The 27,411-nt window shown below is 43.7% G+C and overlaps 1 protein-coding gene across 1 annotated transcript; it reads left to right on the forward strand.

Moving 5' to 3' along the window:
* The first annotated feature begins 598 nt into the window (after positions 1-598).
* LOC120034025 (myosin-binding protein C, fast-type-like) lies at positions 599-27,411 on the forward strand. Its single transcript, XM_038980418.1, has 27 exons — positions 599-620; positions 3,343-3,417; positions 3,571-3,719; positions 3,887-4,004; positions 4,244-4,292; positions 6,659-6,715; positions 6,796-6,968; positions 7,195-7,327; positions 7,532-7,656; positions 10,337-10,442; positions 10,595-10,755; positions 10,887-11,052; positions 11,378-11,484; positions 11,623-11,652; positions 11,774-11,913; positions 12,106-12,265; positions 12,550-12,654; positions 14,366-14,554; positions 14,673-14,807; positions 14,974-15,141; positions 15,275-15,363; positions 15,637-15,832; positions 18,146-18,285; positions 18,536-18,695; positions 21,123-21,259; positions 24,484-24,670; positions 26,981-27,411. The coding sequence occupies exons 1-27, from the start codon at positions 599-601 to the stop codon at positions 27,019-27,021; spliced, it is 3,318 nt and encodes a 1,105-aa protein (XP_038836346.1). The 3' UTR covers positions 27,022-27,411.

The following is a 27,411-nucleotide window of genomic DNA, read 5'->3' on the forward strand; positions in this document are numbered from 1 at the left end:
TCCTCCATGCTTCATGGTGGGAACAACACATGCGGATATCATCCGTTCACCTACTCTGCGTCTCACAAAGACATGGCGGTTGGAACCAAAAATCTAAAATTTGGTCTCATCAGACCAAAGGACAGATTTCCCCAAATTAACTTTTAACAAGACACACCTGTTAATTTAAATGCATTCCAGGTGAATATCTCATGAAGCTGGTTGAGAGAATGCCAAGAGTGTGCAAAGCTGTCAAGGCAAAGGGTGGATACTTTGAAGAATCTGAAATATAATATATCACTTTTTTGGTTACTACATTATTCCATATGTGCTATTTCATAGTTTTGATGTCTTCACTATTATTCTGCAATTTAGAAAATAGTAAAAATAAAGAAAAGCCCTTGAATGAGTAAGTGTGTCCAAACTTTTGACTGGTACTGTATATATTAGCATTCTCCTCATACTTAACCATAAAGCCTTTTACTTTATTTTATTAGAGGTGAAGCACCCTGAGACAAGGAAGGGTACTGTAACAAAAAGGATTGTAGTGCAGTGACTGTATGAATGCACAAATGTATCAATGCATTCTGCGTTTGTGTGTGTATTTGTATAAATCAGCATGTATGCCAGTGTCATCATGGGTAAGCCTATGTATTTTTGTATGTCTTGTTTTTATGATCTAGTATTTCATATATTCATATATCTATAACCTTTTTCTCCAGTCACAGACTCCATACACAGGGACAGTATATTTGGTTGTTGTTTAACCCTTCGCTGTCCGCAGTACTAATGTCTATGTACCAATTGTTTCTTTTCATTCAGAGGGAAGTGAGTGCAGAGATGGTAAGGAAAGGAAACAATACACAACTCCCCCTCTGTGTTTGTGTTCGTATGCTTCCCTGCTTCCTGTCAATCACCTGTTTAACGTGCATGTCTGTCAGTCTCAGTCACGACACGGTGTGTCGGTGACCTGAGTGTCCATCACGGTGGACTGACAAACGGAGACTACTGAATCCTGGGATTGCTCTGGCGAAGGCCTTCATAGTCTGACTGTAGCAGTACAGACCATTGTAGATGGCAGTCAGTAATGGAAAAGATCCTGCAGGCCTATTTTATGGGTTTATGGATACTGTATCATTTATATAGAGGTCTTTAGGAATCATCTGTTGAGGAGTTAGACCCAGAGAATCAGTCTGACAGATAGTTGTTGTGATATCAGCGCCGACTGATACTAATTACTAGAGATCAGTGGTGAGTTTCCCAAAAACATAAAGATCATATTGGCAAAATGGCATAAAATCATCATTTTTCTATTGCTTATGAATGGACTTAAGATGATCTTTAGTGCTTAATATGATATTCATGTTTTTGGGAAAAAACATCTGTTGAGATTAGACATTACATGATACAGTATCATGGTTTCGCCAAAGCATCCAAGTGAAGGAATTGTATTAAACATCAAATGACCTTGACTTGAAATTGATGCAGAGTGAAAACGTAATCTAAATTACAAATGACAAAATGATATATACTGTATATATTTACTCTGGGTATATATCGTGACCTGTGTGTATGTGTGCACTTACTAAGGTAATGGTTTAATAGAAGGATAAGTTGATGATAAGTTTTGCTGTTTTGTTGAGTTAGTTCAAATACTGTTCCTGCACAATACCATATCCCTTATCATTAATCACTGTATTGCAAAAGATGTTGATATGAAATATCAAGGTATTATCTGTTCCTCAAGTGTTACAGTAATAATGAATGAAGTGATATTTACCTACAGTAATATTTCCCATAATACGCATTATCCCCCAAAATGATCTTACTGAAGAATTGTTATGGTTTTGATGGTTGCCGGTTCTGCTGTTCCATTTGAGGTGTTTATCGCTGCACTCCCAACCTCTCACAGTTTCAAACCGCAGCGAGTTTCCAATGTGAGAGTGAAATGGTGTAGAGAGCTGAAGGAAAAGTGTCCCTTGGGTGCTGGTCCAGGATCAGCTTGACCTATTCACATTCTTACTGAAATGATTTAAATCACACTAGAGAACTGAGCCTGGATCTGTGCACAGGGTTCACTTGATTCCAATCAAATTAACTGAGCCCATAAAAGCAGAGAGAGGGGCATAGGCGTTGTGACTCTGAGTTTATGGAGGTGCATGACCTCACTTGATTCCTGACCCTTGTTCCATTCTCTCGACAACCTTTTCACCCAATCGATTGGTCAATCGATATGGCTTTTTACCTGCTTCTCTATGCTTATAAACTCTCTTTTTCCATAGAGCTCTTGTCAGATTCAGAAGGTGAGAGAACAAATAAATGGTGTTCCGTTTGCACAGCTAATAATTCCCCTAAATTCTCAATAATAATAATAATAGTAATGATGAGTACAGTGTCACCAACTGGTTTGAATTTGACGACTGAGGAAATAACTCATTAACCGTCTAGTTTTTACCTCCATTTTGAAAAGAAAGGAAATGTTCATCCAAGTTAGAGAGGGAACAGAGAGACGTTAAGTGTGTGTGTGAGAGAGCACCTGCAGGTCAGGTTTTCATAGCTGCTCAGTAAACGCTCATCTTTCAGATTACAGTAAAGATACTGCAGCTAATGTGTTCCCCCGCTGTGTTTCTCTCTCTCTCTTTCTCCCTGATACAGAATTGCCCGATGATGGTAAGACAAACAAATACTTAAGCTTGTATTTGTCCTTCTGCTGACACAAATCAATGCAATCCTTTTTTTGAAAAGGAGGGAGCACACAAAGGAACAGGAGCAAGCAGTCATGCTTTGATAATATCACAACATTAAAGAGCTATATTTACTTTTGTCAAAGTGGGAGAAGACTAGTGGAAAGGGATGGATAAACACGTCTTCAGATGTGTTTTTAGTTACTTGTTCATTCCCAGGTGGCCTTACCTTACTGCTGTTAGAGGCCCTCTTCTGGTGTTGACTAGACGCTTGGATACTGACCCTCAGTTAAATACAAGACTGGTGTCATGTGACATGATTTCTCATGATCATCCATTAGAATAATGGAGACATTTCAGGGAGTGGAAAAACATGCTGCAGCACTTTTCTCTGTCTTTGAGAAAAGCTGTTGCTAAATGTGGATACAAGAAGTCTCAATAAGTCACAGGGTGAACAAAGACAAGCTTTACCTCTGACCTTTTGATCTTGCTGCCTAGTAGACAAAATATTAATAAATGAATGGTATTTATAAACAAAGGTTAGGTGCTTTGGTCTAATGTTTGGTTTTCTGTCTCTACTTGTCTGTTCACTGATGTTGTTGTGTCTATGATGTCTGATGAGCAGTCATCAATGACCTTATTCTAACCCCTGACCTCTATGACCTCTCCCTACTTTTAGAGACTGTCCCAGGGGGGCAGTCCGAGCTGACCGGACTATTTGTAGAGAGGCCAGAGAGCACGACAGTAATCAAAGGTGAGACCCCTGCCCTGTTCCCCCTCTCTGACATACTGTAGCACTCTGAAGTTTGGATTAACACTCACATATGGATCATGGATAAGAACCCTAAAAACACCATTATCCAGAGGTCAGAATTTCTGATTGCTCTATGTAATTTGTGGGTGGCAGGGAAGAACGTCACCTTTGTGGCTAAAGTGGACTCATCTGACCTGCTGAGGAAGCCCAACATGAAATGGCTGAAAGGGAAGTGGCTGGACCTGGGCAGCAAGGCTGGCAAGCACGTGCAGTTTAAAGAGGCCTATGACAGGAACTCCAAGGTGTGTGTGTGTGTCACTGTTTTCACATTCTCTCAAATCTGTACAAGTGAAAGTCTACTGTACATCTGTGTTACTCTTTTGTGTGTGTATGTGTGTGTACTGTGTGTGTGTGTGTGTGTATATATATTGTAAGGGTTTATGTCTTCCTCTCTCACTATCTCAACCAGGTCTACACATATGAGATGAGCATCATCAAAGTAGTGGAAGGAGACGCCGGTGGCTACCGCTGTGAGGTCACCTCCAAAGACAAGTGTGACAGCTGTACATTTGAAGTCACAGTGGAAGGTGGGTCCCTCCCAGGCCATCATTGTCAGCCATTTAGTCATGTATCTGTCACTTAACCTGTGGTCAGTGAGTTTGTCAGTAAGTCATTCAATATTTGATACAGAATGTATAATGATAAAGCAGGTAGTGTATATGTGTTTCAGTGTCAGTACTCAGTCCATTATTCATCCTGATTTTTCAACTGTCTGTCAGTTAGTCCAGTGTCCCTCTCATCGTTCCCTCCCTCTGTCATGTTTCAGCCGTACAAGAGGAGCAGCCCGCCAACATCCTGGATGCCTTCAAGCGATCGTGAGTGTCACTGTCAGGGTGGTTCCATTCAACATATCATCTGTCTTTCTCTCCCACCTCACATATGTTGGTTATTCTATCTTTGCCTCTGGGCATCTGTCCCACTCTGTGAGTATATCTTCCCCTGACTGTCTTTCTGGCTCCCATATCTGTGTTTGTAGGTGCCTTTGGTATATCTGTGTCATTCACGTTGTCTGTGTGTGTTTTGGCTTCACTGTATGTCTGTCATTGTACTACACATCTGCCTTTTTCTTTATGTCTTTATCTGTGCATTCATGTCTATTTGTGTCTCTTTGACTTACTGGTGTGTCTCTGTGACTTACTGGTGTGTCTCTGGGACTTACTGATGTGTCTCTGTGACTTACTGATGTGTCTCTGTGACTTACTGGTGTGTCTCTGTGACTTACTGGTGTGTCTCTGTGACTTACTGATGTGTCTCTGTGACTTACTAATGTGTCTCTGTGACTTACTAATGTGTCTCTATGACTTACTAATGTGTCTCTGTGACTTACTAATGTGTCTCTGTGACTAACCTGTATGTTTGTTTGTGTGTTTTTATGTTTCAGTTGTACATTGTGTCCGTATGTTTCTATTTCTGTGTCTGTTCACTATGTATATCCCTGTATGTCTGTCTCTGTATTTGTGTGTCTTCTCTTCCCTGTCTCCAAAGACTTGTGTTTCAATATGTGTGCAGCAGCTCTGTTTCTCACTGTGAAGCTGTAGAAAATCCCTCTGTGTTTGTTGGCATAGTGCTGCCGCCAGTCAGTTCACTCTAGTTACTGTTTCAAATATGATTTCCTCTCCTAATCAGACAAAAAGACAAAAAAGCAAGGGTAAGAAAGGAAACACAACGTGCAAAGGACCATTTCAGATTGTGTTTTTGTGTTTATTTTGTGAATTTTGGTATGAAGAAAAGAAAAAGAGAATGAAAAGATATGAAAAAATAGATGCGTTACAATCGTGAATTAAAGTGTGAAAACCCAAGATGCCAAAAAACCTTCAACACCCCAAAGGGAGCTGGATGGGTTAGTGTTGGCCTTGCCACAGTATGTGGCGGTCTTTGCGTTCCAACTCCCACTGTCAGTAAGTATGGAGAATCCAGTCATTGCGATTCATCCGTGTGTACCCCCATCTTCCTCCTCAGCGATTCCGTGTCTGGCCTTGCTGCCTCTCTGTTATAAGGCAGCCTTGTCCTAAGCTTCTTCCAGAACCTCAATCCATTGTGTGTGTTCAGAATATATTATTTGGGATTCCCTTCCGTGTGCTTCCATATTCCCACCTTTGGAATTCTTCATCTGTCCACTGTGTGTGTTCAGATCTGAAATAGCCCGTGCTTCCCCTCATGTGTTCTTTGTCATGTGAGGCTATTTCTGGTACTGTACGTCTGTCTGAGTGTGGCCTATTGACAAGGCCTCAAGTGGAACTAGTGTATATTTCCCATGGATTACATACATTAGAGATGCAATCATGAGGTGTCATATGTGTGGATCTTTATGAGAGTGTAAGAAAAGCTCTGTGTGGGTGTGTATCAGCAGTACCTGTGCGTGTACATTTACACAGTATTTACCTTGTATATATGTGTCAATGTACAGCCTTGTACATGTACAGTGTATCTGTGTTTGGGGTACATACAGTAACAAATAGAGGTCAATACTGTGTGTGTGTGTGTGTGTGTGTGTGTGTGTGTGTGTGTGTGTGTGTGTGTGTGTGTGTGTGTGTGTGTGTGTGTGTGTGTGTGTGTGTGTGTGTGTGTGTGTGTGTGTGTACACTAGTATGCTGTTTTTTATGTCCCAGTGAATTTAGGCGGGCAAAGTGTCAGTATGCGCCTTATTGATTCCCAATATGCTCTATATGCTCACTCATTACCATCCTGTTTTGTGTTATCAGAGGCATTAAAGGCGCCAAAAAAGGGTAAGACATGGCTACAGACACTGTGCGATACTGTGCAACCACAGTGTACTGTCTGTATATTTGTGTGTATATGGGAATTCCGTCCCTGTTGTTATAACTTTTATATCAATACTGTATCGTTGATGTGTCTTTACGTCAGGGAAAGTGAATGTGGGTGTGGACGTTTGTGTGTGTGTGTTCGTCTTAGCAGAGTACAGTGTAGTACCATCTACTGTATGTCCAGTACCATTCGTTCACTTCCATATTTTTTGTAAACAAACAATGATTCACTACTATAGCATTGAAATAGCACAGATATTAATTGTTGATTGATCTTATGTAAAACCTTAATATACAACAAGTATATTTGTATGTACAGTATACTGTATGTTATGTTTGAAATGACCGACTCCTCTAACCTGACCTAACACTGTAGGAAACCTAATTCTCCCACTCGTACCCTTTCTTGTCCCCAGGGGAGATGCAGGAGAGGATGCAGGTGACCTGGACTTCAGTGCCCTCCTCAAAAAAAGGTAGGAGTGGAGTTAACTCCATTATGAGCAATCACACATACTCACACTCACAATCAATCTCCTCTCCCCCTCTCTTTCAGGGAAAAAAAGGCGAGGGACGAGCCCAAAGAGGATGTGGATGTGTGGGAGATCCTGAAGGATGCTAAGCCATGTGACTATGAGAAGATTGCCTTTGACTACGGCATCACAGACCTCAGGGGCCTGCTCAAGAGACTGAAGAAGATGAAGAAGGTGGAACCCAAGAAGAGTGACGGTGAGGGGAGAGAAAGGGGGGGGGGGGGGGGTACTGGAGGAGGAAGTAGGCAAGCTGTGGGCATTTCTACTTGAGAGTGTTTGGGACAGGGAATGCTTTATTATAGTGAATGCCTGATGGGCTCTGAAAGGGAGGTAGTCTGGTGTAGTGTTGCTTGGGTTATTCTGGTTGTTGTGTCTGGTGTGTAAAGGCTGGAGACATAACAGTGGTTCTTTCCCTCCCTCAGCCTTCCTGAAGAAGCTAGAGCAATGTTACTCTGTGGACAAGGGCAAGAGGACCCAGATGCATGTTGAGCTCCATGACCCCAACGTTCAGGTCAAATGGCTGAAGAACGGAGTGGAGATCAAACCCTCTGCCAAGTGGGACTGGCTGCTTTGTGTGTCTGTGTCTGTGTGTGTCTGTGTGTGAATATGCGTGATTGTCAGTATATTTGACTATGTGAGCGTGTGAGTCATTCATTTGTCGATGAGTTGAGTGAGCGACACTCGGTCACTAGTGTCTTTGTCTGTCCTCTCTGTTTTCTGACAGTGTCTCTCTCTGCCCCTGTCTGTCTGTCATGTCAGGTATGTGTTTGAGTGCGTGGGCAACAAACGGACACTCACCATCAACAAGTGCAACCTGTCTGACGATGCAGCCTATGAGTGTGTGGTGGGAGAGGAGAAGAGCTTCACTGAAGTCTTTGTCAAAGGTAAACACTCATCTTTACATAGGGTGTTTGAGGGGAGGGAGTTGTTCCCTGCTTAGTTCAGTGTCTTTGAGTGTGTAGTATCTGTCAACATTTACTGTGTATGCAGTACATGTCTCAATGTTTATATGTATGTGTGTATTAATGTCTATGAACAGTAAGTTTGCACAACGTTGTCATCCTGTATTTGTTGTCCAGTTTGTAGCGTGTCTAATGCGTGTTCTGTGTGTCTTGTTGATTTTGGGTAGAGATGCAAAGATGCATTTGCTCCTTAATCATCACGTGCTTTGCTCTCTCTCTGTGCCCATTCATTTCATCCTGTTTTTGCATTTATCAGACCCTACAGCAACGGGTAAGCTTTCACCACACAGACGCCATTCCAGTGCGACAACCACAGTCTACTATATGTTGTGTGTATTTAGACGTCCCTGTTGTTTCTGTCAGTGTTTATATCAATGGCGTACGTGTTGATGTATCTAACGTGAGAGAAGGTGTATTTGTGTTTAGCGGATGGTAGCTAGTGGAAGCTAGCTTAGCATCGATCGCACAGTTCAGTCACCTTCTGGAGACCTGAAGTACTGTCTCCCCCCCCAAAAAAACATCCATGGCTTTTGCGGTATAGCACTTTTGGCGGAAACTTCTGAGTACGTTGTTGTTGTGAGCATGGTACTGTATGGGAGCCTGCGGCGGACGGGTTCATGTTACAGTAGTGCCGTGACTCAGATCCCAGAGTTGATGTCTATCATCTGCTGAGGTTGCTGCGGAAAAGAAGGAGGTCAGAGGGAGGTGGATGTAGAGGACGGCAGCTAACGGATGCTAGCTTAGCATCACGCATTGACACAGTGATGATGATGTCACCTTCCCGGAGACCTGAGGTACTGTCTCCCCCGTACCACAACAGCTCAGTTCTCTGTTTCTATAGCAGTATTAACGGAGACTATGGAGGACATTGTGTTGTTGTGAAACATGGTATCGAATCCTGGTGCGGACTGGTACATGTTAGGTGTTCGTGTCTTTGTGTTAGCACAGTATACAGTGCTGTGCCATGAAATCTGCAGCTTCATCATTCTTCCACTTCTTCCTCCTTATTCTTCTGCTTACTTTGGTGTTGAGTGATCAAGTCTTGGTTGGTGAGTTTTCCTGTAAGTGTGGTTGTGTGTGTGGTGTTTGTATGAGGTGTCATGACGTTGCCTGTTTGGGTATAGCAAGCCCCATCCCCCTCTCCCTGCCACTCCCTGCCTCCCCCTTTCCTCCTTCAACTAGGTTGCTGTGGTCAGAGAGACGTCGTAAATTCCTGAGAATCTCCTCATGGACACACAGTATTAGAGAGAGGGTACACTTTCATAGAGAACAAAGGAAATCCTTCCACCTCACAGAACTTGAGGTACGAACACATTTCATGTTCCGGAAAAAGTATAAAAGATCGGTGAAGATTCCAGCTATTAACTGGTCCGTTTGTCTCAACTTGGGGAAACCCATGGGAGACTGTGTGGCTACATTACCATACCGCTGTTTATATAATAGCCTCAGATATGAGGTTTACATCTAATTGTTGTATAAGATGAATGAGTGAGTATGATACTGTTTGTATAATTGTGTAATATGATTTTGGACTGTTTAATGAAGAAAAATACAATTCCCTTTTGATTTGAACTAAATCAGAGGACTGCCCCTGAGCCCAGTTGGGTCAGACATCCTGGGACAGCCCCTTTCTGCAATTCCGAATAAAAACCCAACTCTGAGAAATTATCACTAGACCATGTTTTTCTCCATTAGGAGGGGAACGAAGGTTGTTTACCATTGCTGAATCTTTTAACCATACCACGTGGTTAAACTCTTAGACTATCGATACCGACAGAATAAGAACAAGTCTTTGATATTGATTACTAGTCTGCAGCTAGGAATTCGGTATCATTGAACGCGAAGAACGACAACCGCCGAAACATCCATTCTATAACGAATGTCACTCTGAACTATCCACTAACCAAGACAGAGAGAGAGAGACGGACGAAACTCTCCAACAGAAACTAACTTTTCTCCAGCGATCAAGACGACACACTGAGCGTAAATATATATATATTGATTGCAATTGTTCCCGAATGAGTGAGCGTTCATGTGTAAAGGATTAGCATGTCGATTGTTATAATTATGAACTCTGTAGTGACTTCTTGGTCGACCCCCCCCATTTTCCCTTTGTCTAAGCCGCCATGCCGGTTCAGCCCACTAGGGCATATTCTCCTATAATTTCATGTAACCACATTTACCAAGTTTGTTTGTTTGTTTATGCATTTCTGTGAATTACTTAGTTAGTAATAAATAAGTGATTTAAGACAATTGATGTATGGATGACTCATAGTGAAGACTGGGTTCGTGCAGATAACCAACAATTTACGACGTTTGGAATGAGACTAACGTGAGGTAAAATAAATAAATCATTAATCAGAAGACTATCGATCAGATATGAAAATATCTGAAAGGTTATATTGGGAAATTATAACTTTGTAATCTGAATACTTTCCCTGGTGCCCCAACTTCCTAGATAATTAGTTACGTTATTATTTAGTTGATCGCGTAATAACTAATTACAGAGAATCTTTGATAAAAACTATAAGTCTTCAATTTAATGATAGTAAAGACACGACAGAGGTGTATGAGTTGTGTTGACGTCTGTGTCTATCCACAGAGCCCCCGGTCACCATCACCAAGCTGCTGGATGATGTGCATGTAGTGGTGGGAGAGAAGGTGGAGTTTGAGTGTGAGGTGTCAGAGGAAGGAGCCAACGTCAAATGGTGAGAGACTCATACTAATACCCTTTTTAATCAAATGACTAAGTAACTAAATCAATCAATCTCTGTTACAGCTGTGGCATTTGTGTGTGTATGTGTCTCTCACTGCTGTTAAACGCTATTTCTATATCTGTGTGTGTCTCACCCGTGCTCAGGATGAAAGATGGAGTTGAGCTGACCAAGGATGGGAAGTACAGGATAAAGAAGGATGGGAAGAAACACACTCTGGTCATCAATGAAGCAACCATAGAGGACATCGGAATGTACTATGTTTACACTAACGGGGGAGAATCCAAAGGAGAACTGGAAGTGGAAGGTACAGATATCATACAGTACACTAAATAAGGAAATGTTTTATTAACTTCATTTTTGAAAGAGTCTGAAATGCTGTCCCTTTCTGTTTTCTCTTTCTCTCTCCTTTCCTTCATCTCTACCCCTGGTGCTCAGCCAAGGAGCTGGAGGTTCTGCAGAGTATAGCTGACCTGTCGGTGAAAGCGTGTGAACAGGCCATGTTCAAGTGTGAGGTGTCTGATGAGAAGGTGGTGGGCAAGTGGTTCAAGGACGGTGTAGAGGTCAAACCCGGCAACCGCATCAAGATGTCACACATCGGAAGGTATGGCATCACATTGCTGGGGCCTTGGGGGGGAGGGGTCCTCATTGAGTTGCAGTAACTTCAGACAGGCCTGAACATCCTCAAATTCTCCTTCTCCATGGGACCTTGTCAGTACAGTACATATTCTTACTAGCTAGACCCACCTATGGCAGGTGTTTTACCATGGCAACACTGGTCATGCAGGGAGAGAGCTATCCCATGCGTTTTTTTACTTGATATTGCATAATGAAGCATGTTGCCAGGGTAACTGTGCTTTGCATAATTGTGGGTCACTGCAAGTGTCTGTTGTCTCCTTGGTAACGTTGGGTTGCCGTTGGTTCTCCAGGATCCACAAGCTGACGATTGATGACGTGAAGCCGCAGGACGAAGGAAACTACACCTTTGTCCCTGAAGGATACGCACTCTCCCTCTCCGCTAAACTCAACTTCATTGGTGAGTGAGAGAGAGAGTGAGTGAGTGAGTGAGAGAGAGCAAGAAAGAGAGAGAGACTCCTAAGTTTTACTGAGTACAATGAAGCAGAGCCTGTATTTTAAACGATACTGATTCATGTGTTTTCCCTGTTAATCTCAGAAATCAAGATCGAATATGTTCCACGCCAAGGTAGGTGTGGCTATTGTCATCTATCATCCGTTGGCATTACCTATTTATTACAGTGTATTTAATACTGTGATAATCACCCAGGACCACCTGTCCCTCTCTGACATTCCTCCGCCCCTCACAGACCCTCCCAAAATCCACCTGGACACCAGTAGCACGGGCAGCAAGAACACCATTGTTGTGGTGGCTGGCAACAAGCTCCGCCTTGATGTGGAGATCACAGGAGAGCCTGTCCCCACTGTGTGCTGGATGAAAGGAGACACTGTGAGGATCTAGTCCTTCTGTTACTTCCTCCTCACACACACATCAAACCCCTGCCCCAGCATGCCTCTCTAAGGAAGGCAGGGTGTCACTCACATTAACCAACCATTAGGCCATCCAGGTTACACCCAGTAGTTGAGTCACCAGACAGTGTCAGTCCAGTTGTCTAAGTGCCCTCCCTGTTCCTGTCTCTAGGTGATATCGGAGGCGGAGGGCAGAGTGAGGGTGGAGACCAGGACCACTCTGAGCAGCTTTGTCATTGAGGGGGCGGAGAGGCCAGACGAAGGCCAGTACTCCATCATAGTGACCAACCCAGCCGGAGAGGACAGGGCTGAGCTCACCGTCAAGATTGTTGGTCAGTGGTACTCTCTCTCTCCTTCTCTCTCTCTCCTCTCTCTTTCCAGTCTTCTACTCTCCTCTCTACACTCCTCTCCTCTTTCCCCCACATCTCCCTGCTCTCTCCCTTTTCTCTCTCTGTGTCTTGTTCTCCCCTCTTATGCAATATATATGTAAACAGATATTTAAAAACAATTCACTAAGAGAGATTCAATAATAGATGTGACATTAAGTTAGAACCCATTCTGAGCTGGTGAGAACACCTCTATGTTCTGTCCTGACTGTTCTCCCTGTCCACTCCAGATGTGCCTAACCCTCCAGAGAACGTCAGATGTATGGGAGTTGGCGAGGACACAGCCACCATTACATGGGATCCCCCCAAATTTGACGGGGGTGCGCCCATCAAAGGTGCACCTTTCCTATTTTTACATCTATCTGTTGAGCTATCAGACTCTCTTCCCTCTGGGTTAACCTCTCTAGGGTACGTTAGCGTCCCACCTCTTCAACAGCCAGTGAAACTGCAGGGCGCCAAATTCAAAACAACAGAAATCCCATAATTAAAATTCCTCAAACATGCATGTATTTTACACCATTTTAAAGATACACTTGTTGTAAATCCAGCCACAGTGTACGATTTCAAAAAGGCTTTACGACGAAAGCAAACCAAACGATTGTTAGGTGAGTGCCTATTCACAGAATAACACAGCCATTTTTCAGCCAAAGAGAGGATTCACAAAAAGCAGAAATATAGATAAAATTAATCACTAACCTTTGATGATCTTCATCAGATGACAATCATAGGACTTCATGTTACACAATACATGTATGTTTTGTTTGGTAAAGTTCATATTTATATCCAGTATACATTGGCGCCTTACGTTCAGAAGTTCCAAAACATCCTTTGATTTTACAGAGAGCCACATCAATTTACAGGAATACTCATAATAAACATTGCCAAAAGATACAACTGTTATGCATGGAATTTTAGATGCACTTCTCCTTAATGCAACCGCTGTGTCAGATTTCAAAAAAGCTTTACGGAAAAAGCAAAAACCATGCAATAATCTGAGGTCGGCGCTCAGAGCCCAATCAAGACACAAATATAGCCGCCATATTATGCAGTCAACAAAAGTCATAAAAGCATTATAAATCTTCACTTACCTTTGCTGATCTTCGTCGGAATGCACTCCCAGGACTCCCACTTCCACAAGAAATGTTTGTTTTGTTCGGTAATGTCCATCATTTATGTCCAAATAGTTACTTTTGTTAGCGCGTTTGTGCGTTCACTAAAAGCAGACAATGTCAAAAAGTTCCGTAACAGTCAGTAGAAACATGTCAAATGATGTATTTAATCAATCTTTAGGATGTTTTTAACATAATTCTTCAATAATGTTCCAACCGGAGAATTCCTTTGTCTTCAGAAAAGCAAATGGAACGGGAGCAAACTCTCATGTGAACGCGCATGGTCAGCTCGTAGCTGCTGGCAGACCTCTGACTCATTCCTCTTTCCTTCGGCCCCACTAAACAGTAGAGGCATCAGACAAGGTTCTAAAGACTGTTGACATCTAGTGGAAGCCTTAGGAAGTGCAACATTACCAATATCCCATTGTATCTTCAATAGGAGCTGAGTTGAAAATCGACCAACCTCAGATTTCCCACTTCCTGGTTGGATTTTTTCTCAGGTTTTTGCCTGCCATATGAGTTCTGTTATACTCACAGACATCATTCAAACAGTTTTAGAAACTTCAGAGTGTTTTCTATCCAAATCTACTAATAATATGCACATTCTAGCTTTTATGGCTTTGTAGCAGGCCGTTTACTCTTCGCATGCTTTTCATCCGGATGTGAAAATACTGCCCCCTACCCCAAAGAAGTTAACAGGCATCTGTTAACCTCTCTCATTACATTGGTAAGATCTAATGATGTCGCTCTGTGAAGATGTCGCTCTGTGAAGATGTCGCTCTGTGAAGATGTCGCTCTGTGAAGATGTCGCTCTGTGAAGATGTCTCTCTGTGATGATGTCGCTTTGTGATGATGTAATGTCGCTCTGTGATGATGTCACTGTGATAATGTCGGTCTGTAATGATGTAATGTCGCTCTGTGATGACATCACTCGCAGGCTACCTGATGGAGAGGAAGAAGCAGGGTTCCTCCAGGTGGACCAAGCTGAACTTTGAGGTGTTTGAGTCAACCACATATGAGGCTAAGAAGATGATTGAGGGTGTTTTTTATGAGATGAGAGTGTTTGCTGTCAACGGGATCGGGATCTCCCAGCCCAGCGGCAACTCAAAGCCCTTCATGCCCATAGGTGGGTAGACACTTATTACTAGAGCAGTGGAGAGAAGCCTTTCAATCTCCTGATACTCTACTTATACAGCTTACCTCGGTCTTCCTCTCCTCTTAACTATTCTCTCTCTCTCTCTCAGCCCCTACCAGTGAGCCCACTCGTCTGACGGTGGAGGATGTGACAGACAGCACCTGTGCCCTGAAGTGGCGTCCTCCAGAGAGGGTTGGAGCAGGGGGCGTTGATGGGTACATAATCGAGTGGTGCAAAGAAGGAGGTGAAGGAGGATTTGGGGATTGTTCAATAACATTATTATTCCTTCTAATTCACTAATCGCTCCCATAGAATTCCTCTATAGAATTCCTATAAAACCCTACAGATGAACCATCTCATTTCCAAGTGGATGACAATGAATACTCTTCTGCTATTGGTCCATCCCTCAGAGGATAACTGGGTGGCAGCCAATAAGGAGCCAGTGGACAAGAACACGTACCGTGTGAAGGGGCTGCCAACAGGAGAGAAGCTCTTGTTCAGAGTGGTGGCTATGAACATCGCTGGACGCAGCCCCCCCTGCACCATGAAACAGTCTGTCACCATCAGAGAGATCATGGGTCAGACTCACACGCATGCATGGACGCACACACACACACACACTTCTCCATAGACCTCTAACACACACGGTATACACAGCCACTTCCATTACTTCTGTGTTGACATTCCTCTCTGTCTCCCTCCATGTCTCAGAGTACCCAAAGATCCGCCTGCCTCGCCAGCTAAGAACCAAGTTCATCAGGAAAGTGGGAGAGAAGATCAACCTGGTCATCCCATTCCAGGTCTGAGAACACCTAGCACCACACAGTAGTAACCTTCCCCAGGCTAGAGACAGGGCTGACTTCATGTTATCTGGGTCTCAGTGTGTGAAAGAAGAGCAATCATTGTCCTGTAATGCAAAAACAAACCAATCAGAAAATGGGATATTCTTGCCAGTCTACACCTTTCTCACTTTAGGGTGTTCCTCCTGCACTTCTCCTGTAGCAGCATCTCACTCTTTAATTCAGTAAATGTCATTTTCATTCACTGACCATGTCACCCCTGTCTTTCCCCAGGGGAAGCCTCGCCCCGTGGTCAACTGGTTGAAAGACGGTGAGCCCCTGGAGAATAAGTCGGTGGGCATCCGCACCAGTGACTTTGACACCATCCTGTTCATCCGCTCGGTAGAAAGGGACCACTCTGGGACATACACCCTGTCTGTCCAGATAGACAACATGCAGGACAAGGCTGACATACACATCCAGATCGTAGGTCAGTCACTGGCACCAACATCATTAGGGGCTCTGGTCAAAAGTAGTGCACTATATAGACAATAGGGTTTCCATTTGGGATGGAGGCCATATGTACAGTGGCAAGAAAAAATACGTGAACCCTTTGGATGTATCTGGATTTCTGCATAAGTTCGTCATACAATTAGATCTGATCTTCATCTAAGTCACAACAATAGACAAACACAATGTGCTTAAACTAATAACACACAAAGTATTGTATTTTTCTTGTCTATATTGAGTACATAATTTAAACATTCGCAGTGTAGGTTGGAAAAGGTATGTGAACCCCTAGGCTAATGACTTCTCCAAAAGCTAATTGGAGTCAGGAGTCAGCTAACCTGGAATACAATCAATGAGACGATATTGGAGATGTTGGTAAGAGCTGGCCTGCCCTATAAAAAACTCACAAAATGTGAGTTTGCTATTCACAAGAAGCATTGCCTGATGTGAACCATGCCTTGAACAAAAGAGATCTCAGAAGACCCAAGATTAAGAATTGTTGACTTGCATAAAGCTGGAAAGGGTTACAAAAGTATCTCTAAAAGCCTTGATGTTCATCAGTCCACGGTAAGACAAATTGTCTATAAATGGAGAAAGTTCATCACTGTTGCTACTCTCCCTAGGAGTGGCCGTTCTGCAAAGATGACTCCAAGAGCACAGCGCAGAATGCTCAATGAGGTTAAGAAGAATCCTAGAGTGTCAGCTAAAGACTTACAGAAATCTCTGGAACATGCTAACATCTCTGTTGACGAGTCTACGATACGTAAAACACTGTTCATGGGAGGACACCACAGAAGAAGCAACTGCTGTCCAAAAAAAACATTGCTGCACGTCTGAAGTTCGCAAAAGAGCATCTGGATGTTTCACAGTGCTACTTGCAAAATATTCTGTGGACGGATGAAACTAAAGTTGAGTTGTTTGGAAGGAACACACAACACTATATGTGGGGAGAAAAAAGGCACAGCACACCAATATCAAAACCTCATCACAACTGTAAAGTATGGTGAAGGGAGCATCATGGTTTGGAGCTGCTTTGCTGCCTCAGGGCCTGGACAGCTTGCTATCATCGATGGAAAAATGAATTCCCAAGTTTATCAAGACATTTTGCAGGAGAATGTAAGGCTATCTATCCGCCAATTGAAGCTCAACAGAAGTTGGGGGATGCCACAGGACAACGACCCAAAACACAGAAGTAAATACGCCTTCTGGAGTGTCTGGAGTGGCCCAGTCAGAGTCCTGACCTCAACCCGATTGAGATGCTGTGGCATGACCTCAAGAGAGCGGTTCACACCAGACATCCCAAGAATATTGCTGAACTGAAACAGTTTTGTTGACCGTTGTGCAGGTCTGATCCCCAACTACAGAAAACGTTTGGTTGAGGTTATTGCTGCCAAAGGAGGGTCAACCAGTTATTAAATACAAGGGTTCACATACTTTTCCCACCCTGCACTGTGAATGTTTACACGGTGTGTTCAATAAAGACATGAAAATGTATTATTGTTTGTGTGTTATTAGTTTAAGCAGACTGTGTTTGTCTGATGTTGTGACTTAGATGAAGATCAGATCAAATTGTATGACCAATTTAAGCAGAAGTCCAGGTAATTCCAAAGGGTTCACATACTTTTTCTTGCCACTGTAACTGTATGTCCCCGCTCACCCTTCAGTCACTCTACCTAGTATGTTTTACTACTTATTACAGTCAAATATGGAGCCACCATGATGCAATGACTTAAATCTAGGATGACACCCCAGAGTTTAATGTGATGATAATTCCTCATTTAATCCTCGGAGGGAGTCTAAGACTCCAAAGTAGGGAGGGAATCATCAAAGAGGCTGATTCCTCTCTTCCTGTCTTCTTAATCCTTCCCTCCTGCCCTGACTGCCACCGTACCGTCGCTTTGCTCCCTCCCTCCCCTCTTTCCCTCCTTCCTGCTCCTTTTAGCACCCGTGTGAGGGTCAGGGTGCTGTATGGCTGGGTGGGTGGATTATGCAGTGGGGTTCCATTGGCATTATTGGTGTGTAGACTGGGATTAGGGTGGGATTAGGGGTCTTTGTCTCCTTTCCCCTGCTGGGAGGTGAGCTAATGAGAGGGCCCAGCCTCCTCAGATCAGCCCCCACACACGTTTAGTCACAGTAGCAGCACGTCAGAGACCAGGATTAATGACAAACATGCTGGAGTACTGACGTACATGAGACACACTCCACATGCTCCATTTTCGCTGTCTGTTTGTCTGTTAAAAGAGATCTCTTTCTCACTGACACACAGATGTACTTCCTCCCCCCCCCCACACAGACAAGCCAGGTCCTCCTATAAATGTGATGGTAACAGAGGTGTGGGGCTTCAACGCTGCTCTGGAGTGGAAGCCCCCCAAAGACACAGGCAACACTGATATTACCGGCTACACCATCCAGAAGGCTGACAAGAAGACCCAGGTCTCCAACTCCCTCCTCTGTCTTTCCTCATCTCTCTCTATAGCTCTCTCTTTCTTTACTGTGTATCCACCTCACCTCTCCTTCTCTACCCTCGTCCTCTGTTCTCAAACATCTGCCTCTATATATCCACATATCCTCCCCTTTTTTTTCAACCTCTCTACTTCTCTGTAAACATCTTTCCCTCCCTCCCTCCTCCCTCTCCCCTCTCCCCCCTCCCTCCCTCCCTCCCTCCCTCTCCCTCTCTGGTCAGGGTTGGTTCACAGTGTATGAGCACAACCGCCGGCCCAGCTGCACAGCGTCTGACCTGGTCATGGGGAACGAGTACTCCTTCCGTGTGTTCAGTGAGAACATCTGTGGCTTGAGCGATGAGGTGGCCTTCAGCAAGAACACTGCCATCATAGGCAAAACCGGTAACACACTACAATACTACACCATACTTTTCCCCCCTGCACGCACACGCACACACCATCGCTGCGCAAATGTAGCCTGTCATTACAACCATTAACAGTGATGCACCTTCAAAAGGCAAGATCTAGAAATAAACTGAGTTTTACACCAGCATTTTGAGATTAAAAGTAATTCATAGAGGGGCCTCCCGGGTGGCGCAGTGGTCTAGGGCACTGCATCGCAGTGCTAACTGCGCCACCAGAGTCTCTGGGTTCGCGCCCAGGCTCTGTCGCAGCCGGCCGCGACCGGGAGGTCCGTGGGGCGACGCACAATTGGCATAGCGTCGTCCGGGTTAGGGAGGGTTTGGCCGGTAGGGATATCCTTGTCTCATCGCGCTCCAGCGACTCCTGTGGCGGGCCTGGCGCAGTGCGCGCTAACCAAGGGGGCCAGGTACACGGTGTTTCCTCCGACACATTGGTGCGGCTGGCTTCCGGGTTGGAGGCGCGCTGTGTTAAGAAGCAGTGCGGCTTGGTTGGGTTGTGCTTCGGAGGACGCATGGCTTTCGACCTTCGTCTCTCCCGAGCCCGTACGGGAGTTGTAGCGATGAGACAAGATAGTAATTACTAGCGATTGGATACCACGAAAATTGGGGAGAAAATGGGATACATTTATTTAAAAAAAAAAAGTAATTCATAGTTATTAGCCACCAATATCAACTAGGGATATCATGTCACTTCTCTGGAGTCCAGAGCAAGCTGGGTCATATGGCCTACCTGTATGTATCGGAGGTTGCAGGATCGGATGGAAACCATGGTTAGGGTAAGCGCTAGCCTACAGTATGTCAATCTACAATCTACTATCCCCCATAGTACAAAGGTTGACCTATTCTGTTGGCCAACTTGGCCTTCTGTGTGAGAAAGAAATATTCCAAACTTAGTCTGGGACAGTTGTAGGATGCGATAGATCCCAAATTAATACAACAACTCGCATCAAAAAAACTTTTAAAGGCAATGAGGCTGATGCAACAGATCAGAACGTTTAGCTTAAAATGTTGATAAACTATTAGGCGATTTCTTCACATTATAAGCGCAGCAATGCGCACACGACAGTAGGCTGTAAGTGCAAATGTTCCAAAATGCAATCAATTAGTGGGAAAACACCATTCTAAAAAGTAACCACAAATGAGATTATGCATGTAATGCTATATTATTAAGGGGGATTTTTATGGTGAAAATGATCTTCCCCAAATTTGAAACTCACACGCCGCCTAAGTATGCCAGTTAGGCTCTACACTGGTTGTAAAGCCAAAGTTTACAAAGTTATTTGGCCACTTTAGTTGTGTGATACAAACCTTATCAAAACATTTAGGCCTATGGGTGATTTTCACGTGGTTCATTTTCATGCCAGCCAGGTTGGCTATACTCCCTTTATAAAGAGAAGCAATGTGCTTAATATTATGAAAGTTGAGAAATAAATATAGTAGGCCTAGCCTATAGAAAGCTGACGGGATCCTCCTCTTTTTAAAAGAGGCCGTGAAAACTCTGTTTTCTCACGCATGGGCTTTTCTCACGGGCTCTCATGAAGTGTTTTGATTTTCGATTACATTTGCATTGATGTCAGAGTGATTAGAGGAACAATAGAGTGCTGAGTACCAGGCAGTTAGCAAGTTTGGTAGGCTACTAATGACCATCAGCAGCATCAGAGCTTGGAGAAGCCTAGTTACTGTGACTAAACGGTCACATGGAATTTGACTGCGGTCATGACTCGTGACCGCCGGCGTGGCCGTAATACAGTCACCCTAACAGCCTAACCACGGTCTGTCTGTAGTCTTTTTATTCCTCACAAATCTCGTAATAAATTCACCAGAATATGTTACATCTTCACCCCATAAGTTAAAAAAAGACTGTTACAGTGTTACAGCTATCTTTAGAAATATAGCCAGTACTAGCCACCCAAAACTTCTAAAATGTGAAAATAATCAATGAAATTGCAAGGTAGCCTATTGTTCTGGCAAAGATGTGTTCGTAGCAGATTGCTAAACTTTATGTAGCTGATTTAAAATGTGTGAAAAAAATATTTTACACATTTTCACATTCCGTTTCAAACTTGCGACGACCCCCCCCCCCCAAAACCTTCTTGCGAACCCCAGTTTGAGAACCACTACACTACACTACACCACACTATACTAAACCAAATGTAGTATGTAGATATAATAGTTAACATGATATACTATGTGGTCCTCTGTAGCTCAGTTGGTAAAGCTAAAGCATGCCGCTTGTAATGCCAGGATAGTGGGTTTGATTCCCAGGACAGCCATACGTAAAATGTATGCACGCATGACTGTAAGTCCCTTTGGATAGAAGCACCTGCTAAATGGCATTTATTAATATTATTATTATATAGCCTAATAAACACAGCTATCACAGTCCCCATCTATATCCCTCCCTCAGATCTGGAGTACAACAAACCAGCCTTCAAAGAGAAGGACATGAGCAGCTCCCCCAAGTTTACAGCTCCCCTAGTGGACAGGGTTGTTGTTGCAGGCTACAGTACTGCCATCAGCTGTGCTGTCCGGGCCTACCCTAAGGTGAGGGTGTGTGTGTGTGTGTGTGGGGGGGGGGGGGGGGGGGGCAGTACTGTAATTAAGTGTTTGAGTGTGTGTTGAGAGAGCGAGAACAAGAAGCTGTTTGAAGGTGCGTTTGTGTGTCACAAGCTATGTTTCCATTAACTTGTCCGGTGATTTTTCAACATTTAGAAAGTTGGCATAGAAAATAGATGCGACAATTGCCTGCTAGGGTGGGTTTCCATTTAACGATCTTGTGTCGATAAAAACAGCTGGACGTAATGATGTTACACCTAAAGTACAAATGTAGTGGTTGAAGTGTTTCCATTACCCATTTAGGCAAATTTTACATTAATAAATTGGCAACAACCTGTATCCCCTCCCACCTATCTGTTTCATGTTTCAGGTAGCCTAAAGTACAAATGAAAGCCAGCATGAATAGAATAATTGACTAATATTTGCCATATTCTAATAATTCTCATGTGCCAACATAACTCCACAGTCCGTGCCACTGGGAAACTTGCACTCCTGTAGTTCTGAAATAGTTGGATGGTGAAACTTGCATCCAGCTAACCAGAAAAGCAAGTCGCAGCAATTCTTTATTTATTTATTTTATTTAACCTTTATTTAACTAGGAAAGTCAGTTAAGAACAAATTCTTATTTACAATGACATCCTACCCTGGCCAAACCCTAACCTGGACGACGCTGTGCCAATTGTGTGCCGCCCTTTGGGACTTCCAATCACAGCCGGTTGTGATACAGCCTGGAATTGAACCAGGGTCTGTAGTGACCCCTCTAGCACTGAGATGCAGTGCCAATCGGGAGCCCGAATTCAGGCATTCCTGAAAGTCAGGACAATCCATGTACTGCAAAGAAACATTATTTTTGTACACTGAACAAAAATATAAACTCAACATGCAACCATTTTCAAGATTTTACTGAGTTAGTTCATATAAGGAAATCAGTCAAATTGAAATGAATTCATTAGGCCCTAATCTATGGATTTCACATGACTAGGAATACAGATATGCATCTGTTGGTCACATATACCTTTAAAAAAAAAAGTAGGGGCATGGATCAGAAAACCAGTCAATATCTGGTGTGACCACCATTTGCCTCATGCAGTGCGACACATCTCCTTCACATAGAGTTTATCAGGCTGTTGATTGTGGCTTGTGGAATGTTGTCCCACTCCTCTTCAATGGCTGTGTGAAGTTGCTGGTTATTGTCGGGAACTGGAACACACTGTCATACACGTCGATCCAGAGCATCCCAAATATGCTCAATGTGTGACATGTCATAACTTCCAGGAATTGTGTACAGATCCTTGCGACATGGGGCTGTGCATTATCATGCTGAAACATGAGATGATGGCGGCGGATGAATGGCATGGCAATGGGCCTCAGGATCTCGTCACGGTATCTCTGTGCATTCCAATTGCCATTGATAAAATGCAGTTGTGTTTGTTGTCCGTAGCTTATACATGCCCAAAGGGGCGCAACTTTCATTGGGGACGGGGGGGACATGCCCCCCCCCCCCCCCCCCCCATTCTGAAGTTGCATTTTTGTCCCCCACAGTTTTATCATTCGAATGTGATACAAAACGAGGAAACTGCTTTAGGACCTTGCGGAAGTCTCCGAGCGGTCGGGTAGGCTGTCTGGAGTACTTATCCAACTGGATACAAACCAAAGTTGCTCCCCTGCCTGCCTGCCCATACCATAACCCAACTGCCACCACGGGGCACTCTGTTCACAACGTTGACATCAGCAAACCGCTCGCCCACACGACACCATACACACTGTCTGCCATCTGCCCAGTACAGTTGAAACCGGGATTAATCCGTGAAGAGCACACTTCTCCAGCGTGCCAGTGGCCATCGAAGGTGAGCATTTGCCCACTGAAGTTGGTTACGACGCAGAACTGCAGTCAAGTCAAGACCCTGGTGAAGACGACGAGCACGCAGATGAGCTTCCCTGAGACGGTTTCTGACAGTTTGTGGAGAAATTATTTGATTGTGCAAACCCACAGTTTCATCAGCTGTCCGGGTGGCTGGTCTCAGACAATCCCACTGCAAGGACCTGACCCCAGAGATGAGAAGCAGGTACGGGGAGTCAAAGATTTATTCAGGAACAGACATAGAACACGACAGGAACAGCATCAGCACACAGGTAAACAAGAACATATGACAAACACAATACGGAATAATGCGGACACACGGAACACAACCAAGGAACAGACAGATATACAGAGGGTAATCAACAAAGTCAAGGAGTCCAGGTGAGTCCAAAGAGCGCAGCTGCGCGTAATGTTGGTAACAGGTGTATATGATGACGGGTAGCCTGGCGCCCTCGAGGGCCAGGGAGGGGGAACGGGAGCAGGTGTGACACCCACAGGTGAAGAAGCCGGATATGGAGGTCCTGGACTGGTCTAAAACGACTTGAGGCGGCTTATGGTAGAGAAATGAACATTAAATTATCTGGCAACAGCTCTGGTGGACACTCCTGCAGTCAGCATGCCAATTGCACGCTCCTTCAAAACTTGAGACATCTGTGGGCATTGTGTTGTGACAAAACTGCACATTTTAGAGTGGCCTTTTATTGTCCTAAGCAAAAGGTGCACCTGTGTAAGGATCATGCTGTTTAATCAGCTTCTTGATATGCCACACCTGTCAGGTGGATGGATTATCTTGGCAAAGGAGAAATGCTCACTAACAGGGACGTAAACAAATCTGTGCACAAAATTGGAGCGAAATAAACTTTTGTGCGTATGGAACATTTCTGGGATCTTTTATTTCAGATTATGAAACATGGGACCAACACTTTACATGTTGCATTTATATTTTTGTTCAGTGTAGTTGGAAAAATGTATATTGTAAGCATAGAATTAGAATTAAATGTGGAGTGGAGCTTTATAGTTACTCGGTGACATCACGTGCCCCGGGTACCTTAAATGATTAGGCAATCATCATTTATTCTGAAAAACATCATTTCCGTCATCATTTTTTCACAAATAAAGAAAAATTACTAAAATCCACCCCTGTTGAATGGATAGAATTGTTATCGTTCTTCAGAAAATGTCTCCTATATCTGCCTTTCCATTACACATGTTACAATGATATTGCTTTTGTCGAATAAACCGGGGTCAATGGAAAATTGCCTAGTGAGTTGGTGATTTATATTTCAAGGCCAAATGTTTCCCCAATTAAAGTCCCTCCCTCCTCTCTTAACCCGTCCTCTCCTCACCTCAGGCTAAGATAGTGTGGATGAAGAACAAGATGATCATTGGGGAGGATCCTAAGTTCTTGATGCAGAACAACCAGGGGGTGTTGACCCTGAACATCAGGAAGCCCGGCCAGTTTGACGGGGGCAAGTACTCCTGCAAGGCCATCAACAACCTGGGGGAGGACGAGGTGGAGTGCAGGCTGGAAGTCCGAGGTACTGGCACACACACACACACTGTCACGCATTCACACATAGACATGTACAAACACACACACACACACACACACTACAACTCCTATCATACTCAGCATGAGACAGACTTTTATTGGCAGTCGATAGTTGTCTAACTAATCATCAGTTATCACCCGTTAAACCCATTATTACAAAGTTGGTCATGGATTCACAATCTATGACTTATGATTATCGCTTGTTGGGAACACTCTGATAGTATGTAATTTTCCCTAACAAGATTAAATGTAGAGATTGTGAGTGTATGATTCAGGCAGTTGTACAGAATACAAATCATCATATTATACTGAACAAAATATAAACACAACAATTTACGAAGTAACACTTCATAGTAGGAAATCAGTCAATTTAAATAAATTCATAAGGCCCTAATCTATGGATTTCACATGATTGGGCAGGGGCGCAGCCATGGGTGGGACTGGAAGGGCATAGGCCCACCCACTTGGGAGCCAGGTTTTTCTCCACAAAAGGGCTTGTTACAGAAATGCTCACTAACAGGGATGTAAACAAATTTGTGCACAAAATTTAAGAGTAATAACAGAAAAATGGGACCAACACTTTGTTACTTTTATATTTTTGTTCAGTATATATATATATATATATATATATATATATATATATATATATACACAGTGGGGAGAACAAGTATTTGATACACTGCCGATTTTGCAGGTTTTCCTACTTACAAAGCATGTAGAGGTCTGTAATTTTTTATCATAGGTACACTTCAACACTTCAAAACAAAAATCCAGAAAATCACATTGTATGATTTTTAAGTAATGAATTTGCATTTTATTGCATGACATAAGTATTTGATACATCAGAAAAGCAGAACTTAATATTTGGTACAGAAACCTTTGTTTGCAATTACAGAGTTCTTGACCAGGTTTGCATACACTGCAGCAGGGATTTTAGCCCACTCCTCCATACAGACCTTCTCCAGATCCTTCAGGTTTCGGGGCTGTCGCTGGGCAATACGGACTTTCAGCTCCCTCCAAAGATTTTCTCTTGGGTTCAGGTCTGGAGACTGGCTAGGCCACTCCAGGACCTTGAGATGCTTCTTACGGCGCCACTCCTTAGTTCCTTAGGGAAGGAGGTTGTTGGCCAAGATCTCGCGATACATGGCCCCATCCATCCTCCCCTCAATACGGTGCAGTCGTCCTGTCCCCTTTGCAGAAAAGCATCCCCAAAGAATGATGTTTCCACCTCCATGCTTCACGGTTGGGATGGTGTTCTTGGGGTTGTACTCATCCTTCTTCTTCCTCCAAACACGGCGAGTGGAGTTTAGACCAAAAAGCTCTATTTTTGTCTCATCAGACCACATGACCTTCTCCCATTCCTCCTCTGGATCATCCAGATGGTCATTGGCAAACTTCAGACGGGCCTGGACATGCGCTGGCTTGAGCAAGGGGACCTTGCGTGCGCTGCAGGATTTTAATCCATGACGGCGTAGTGTGTTACTAATGGTTTTCTTTGAGACTGTGGTCCCAGCTCTCTTCAGGTCATTGACCAGGTCCTGCCGTGTAGTTCTGGGCTGATCCCTCACCTTCCTCATGATCATTGATGCCCCACGAGGTGAGATCTTGCATGGAGCTCCAGACAAGGAGGATTGACCGTCATCTTGAACTTCTTCCATTTTCTAATAATTGCGCCAACAGTTGTTGCCTTCTCACCAAGCTGCTTGCCTATTTTCCTGTAGCCCATCCCAGCCTTGTGCAGGTCTACAATTTTATCCGTGATGTCCTTACACAGCTCTCTGGTCTTGGCCATTGTGGAGAGGTTGGAGTCTGTTTGATTGAGTGTGTGGACAGGTGTCTTTTATACAGGTAACGAGTTCAAACAGGTGCAGTTAATACAGGTAATGAGTGGAGAACAGGAGGGCTTCTTAAAGAAAAACTAACAGGTCTGTGAGAGCCGGAATTCTTACTGGTTGGTAGGTGATCAAATACTTATGTCATGCAATAAAATGCAAATTAATTACTTAAAAATCATACAATGTGATTTTCTGGATTTTTGTTTTAGATTCAGTCTCTCACGGTTGAAGTGTACCTATGATAAAAATTACAGACCTCTACATGCTTTGTAAGTAGGAAAACCTGCAAAATCGGCAGTGTATCAAATACTTGTTCTCCCCACTGTATGTATGTATATATATATATATATGGAAGGGAGGGAGGGAGGGAGGGAGGGAGGGAGGGAGGGAGGGAGATTAAAGTAGGATAATCCCCCTCAAGCCTCTCTTTCATGGTGAGTTTCTCTCTCTGCCCTCCCCAGTCTTAAAGGAGAAGAAAGAAGGAGACGAGGAGAAGAAATGAGCGACAGAGTGACCGATAGAAACACCGGAGGATACAGTTCTGCAGGAATCATAATGGATTATGTATAACAGGATAGACATGAATAAATATGATTAGAATAAAAACTGGTGAGGTTTTCTAAATATGCTCTCTCTATCTCCCTCTTTCTCTCTTTCTTCCTCTCTCTATCCCTCTCTTTCTCACATCCTCACCAGTGGCATGTCAAATACCATATCGGTAATCACTGAATGAATTATGATAATAACAGACCACTACATTGAGACAAGCTAATTGAGAGTAGTAATAGAGTACCTTAATAATATAGCTGAATATTACAGCTCAGAGATGGATTCTTCTTATCTGTGACGTGAACCTGTCAGTGCAACACACATAAAACAGTAATTTACCAAA

This window comes from Salvelinus namaycush, chromosome 41, assembly GCF_016432855.1.
Source record: "Salvelinus namaycush isolate Seneca chromosome 41, SaNama_1.0, whole genome shotgun sequence".
Taxonomy (NCBI): domain Eukaryota; kingdom Metazoa; phylum Chordata; class Actinopteri; order Salmoniformes; family Salmonidae; genus Salvelinus; species Salvelinus namaycush.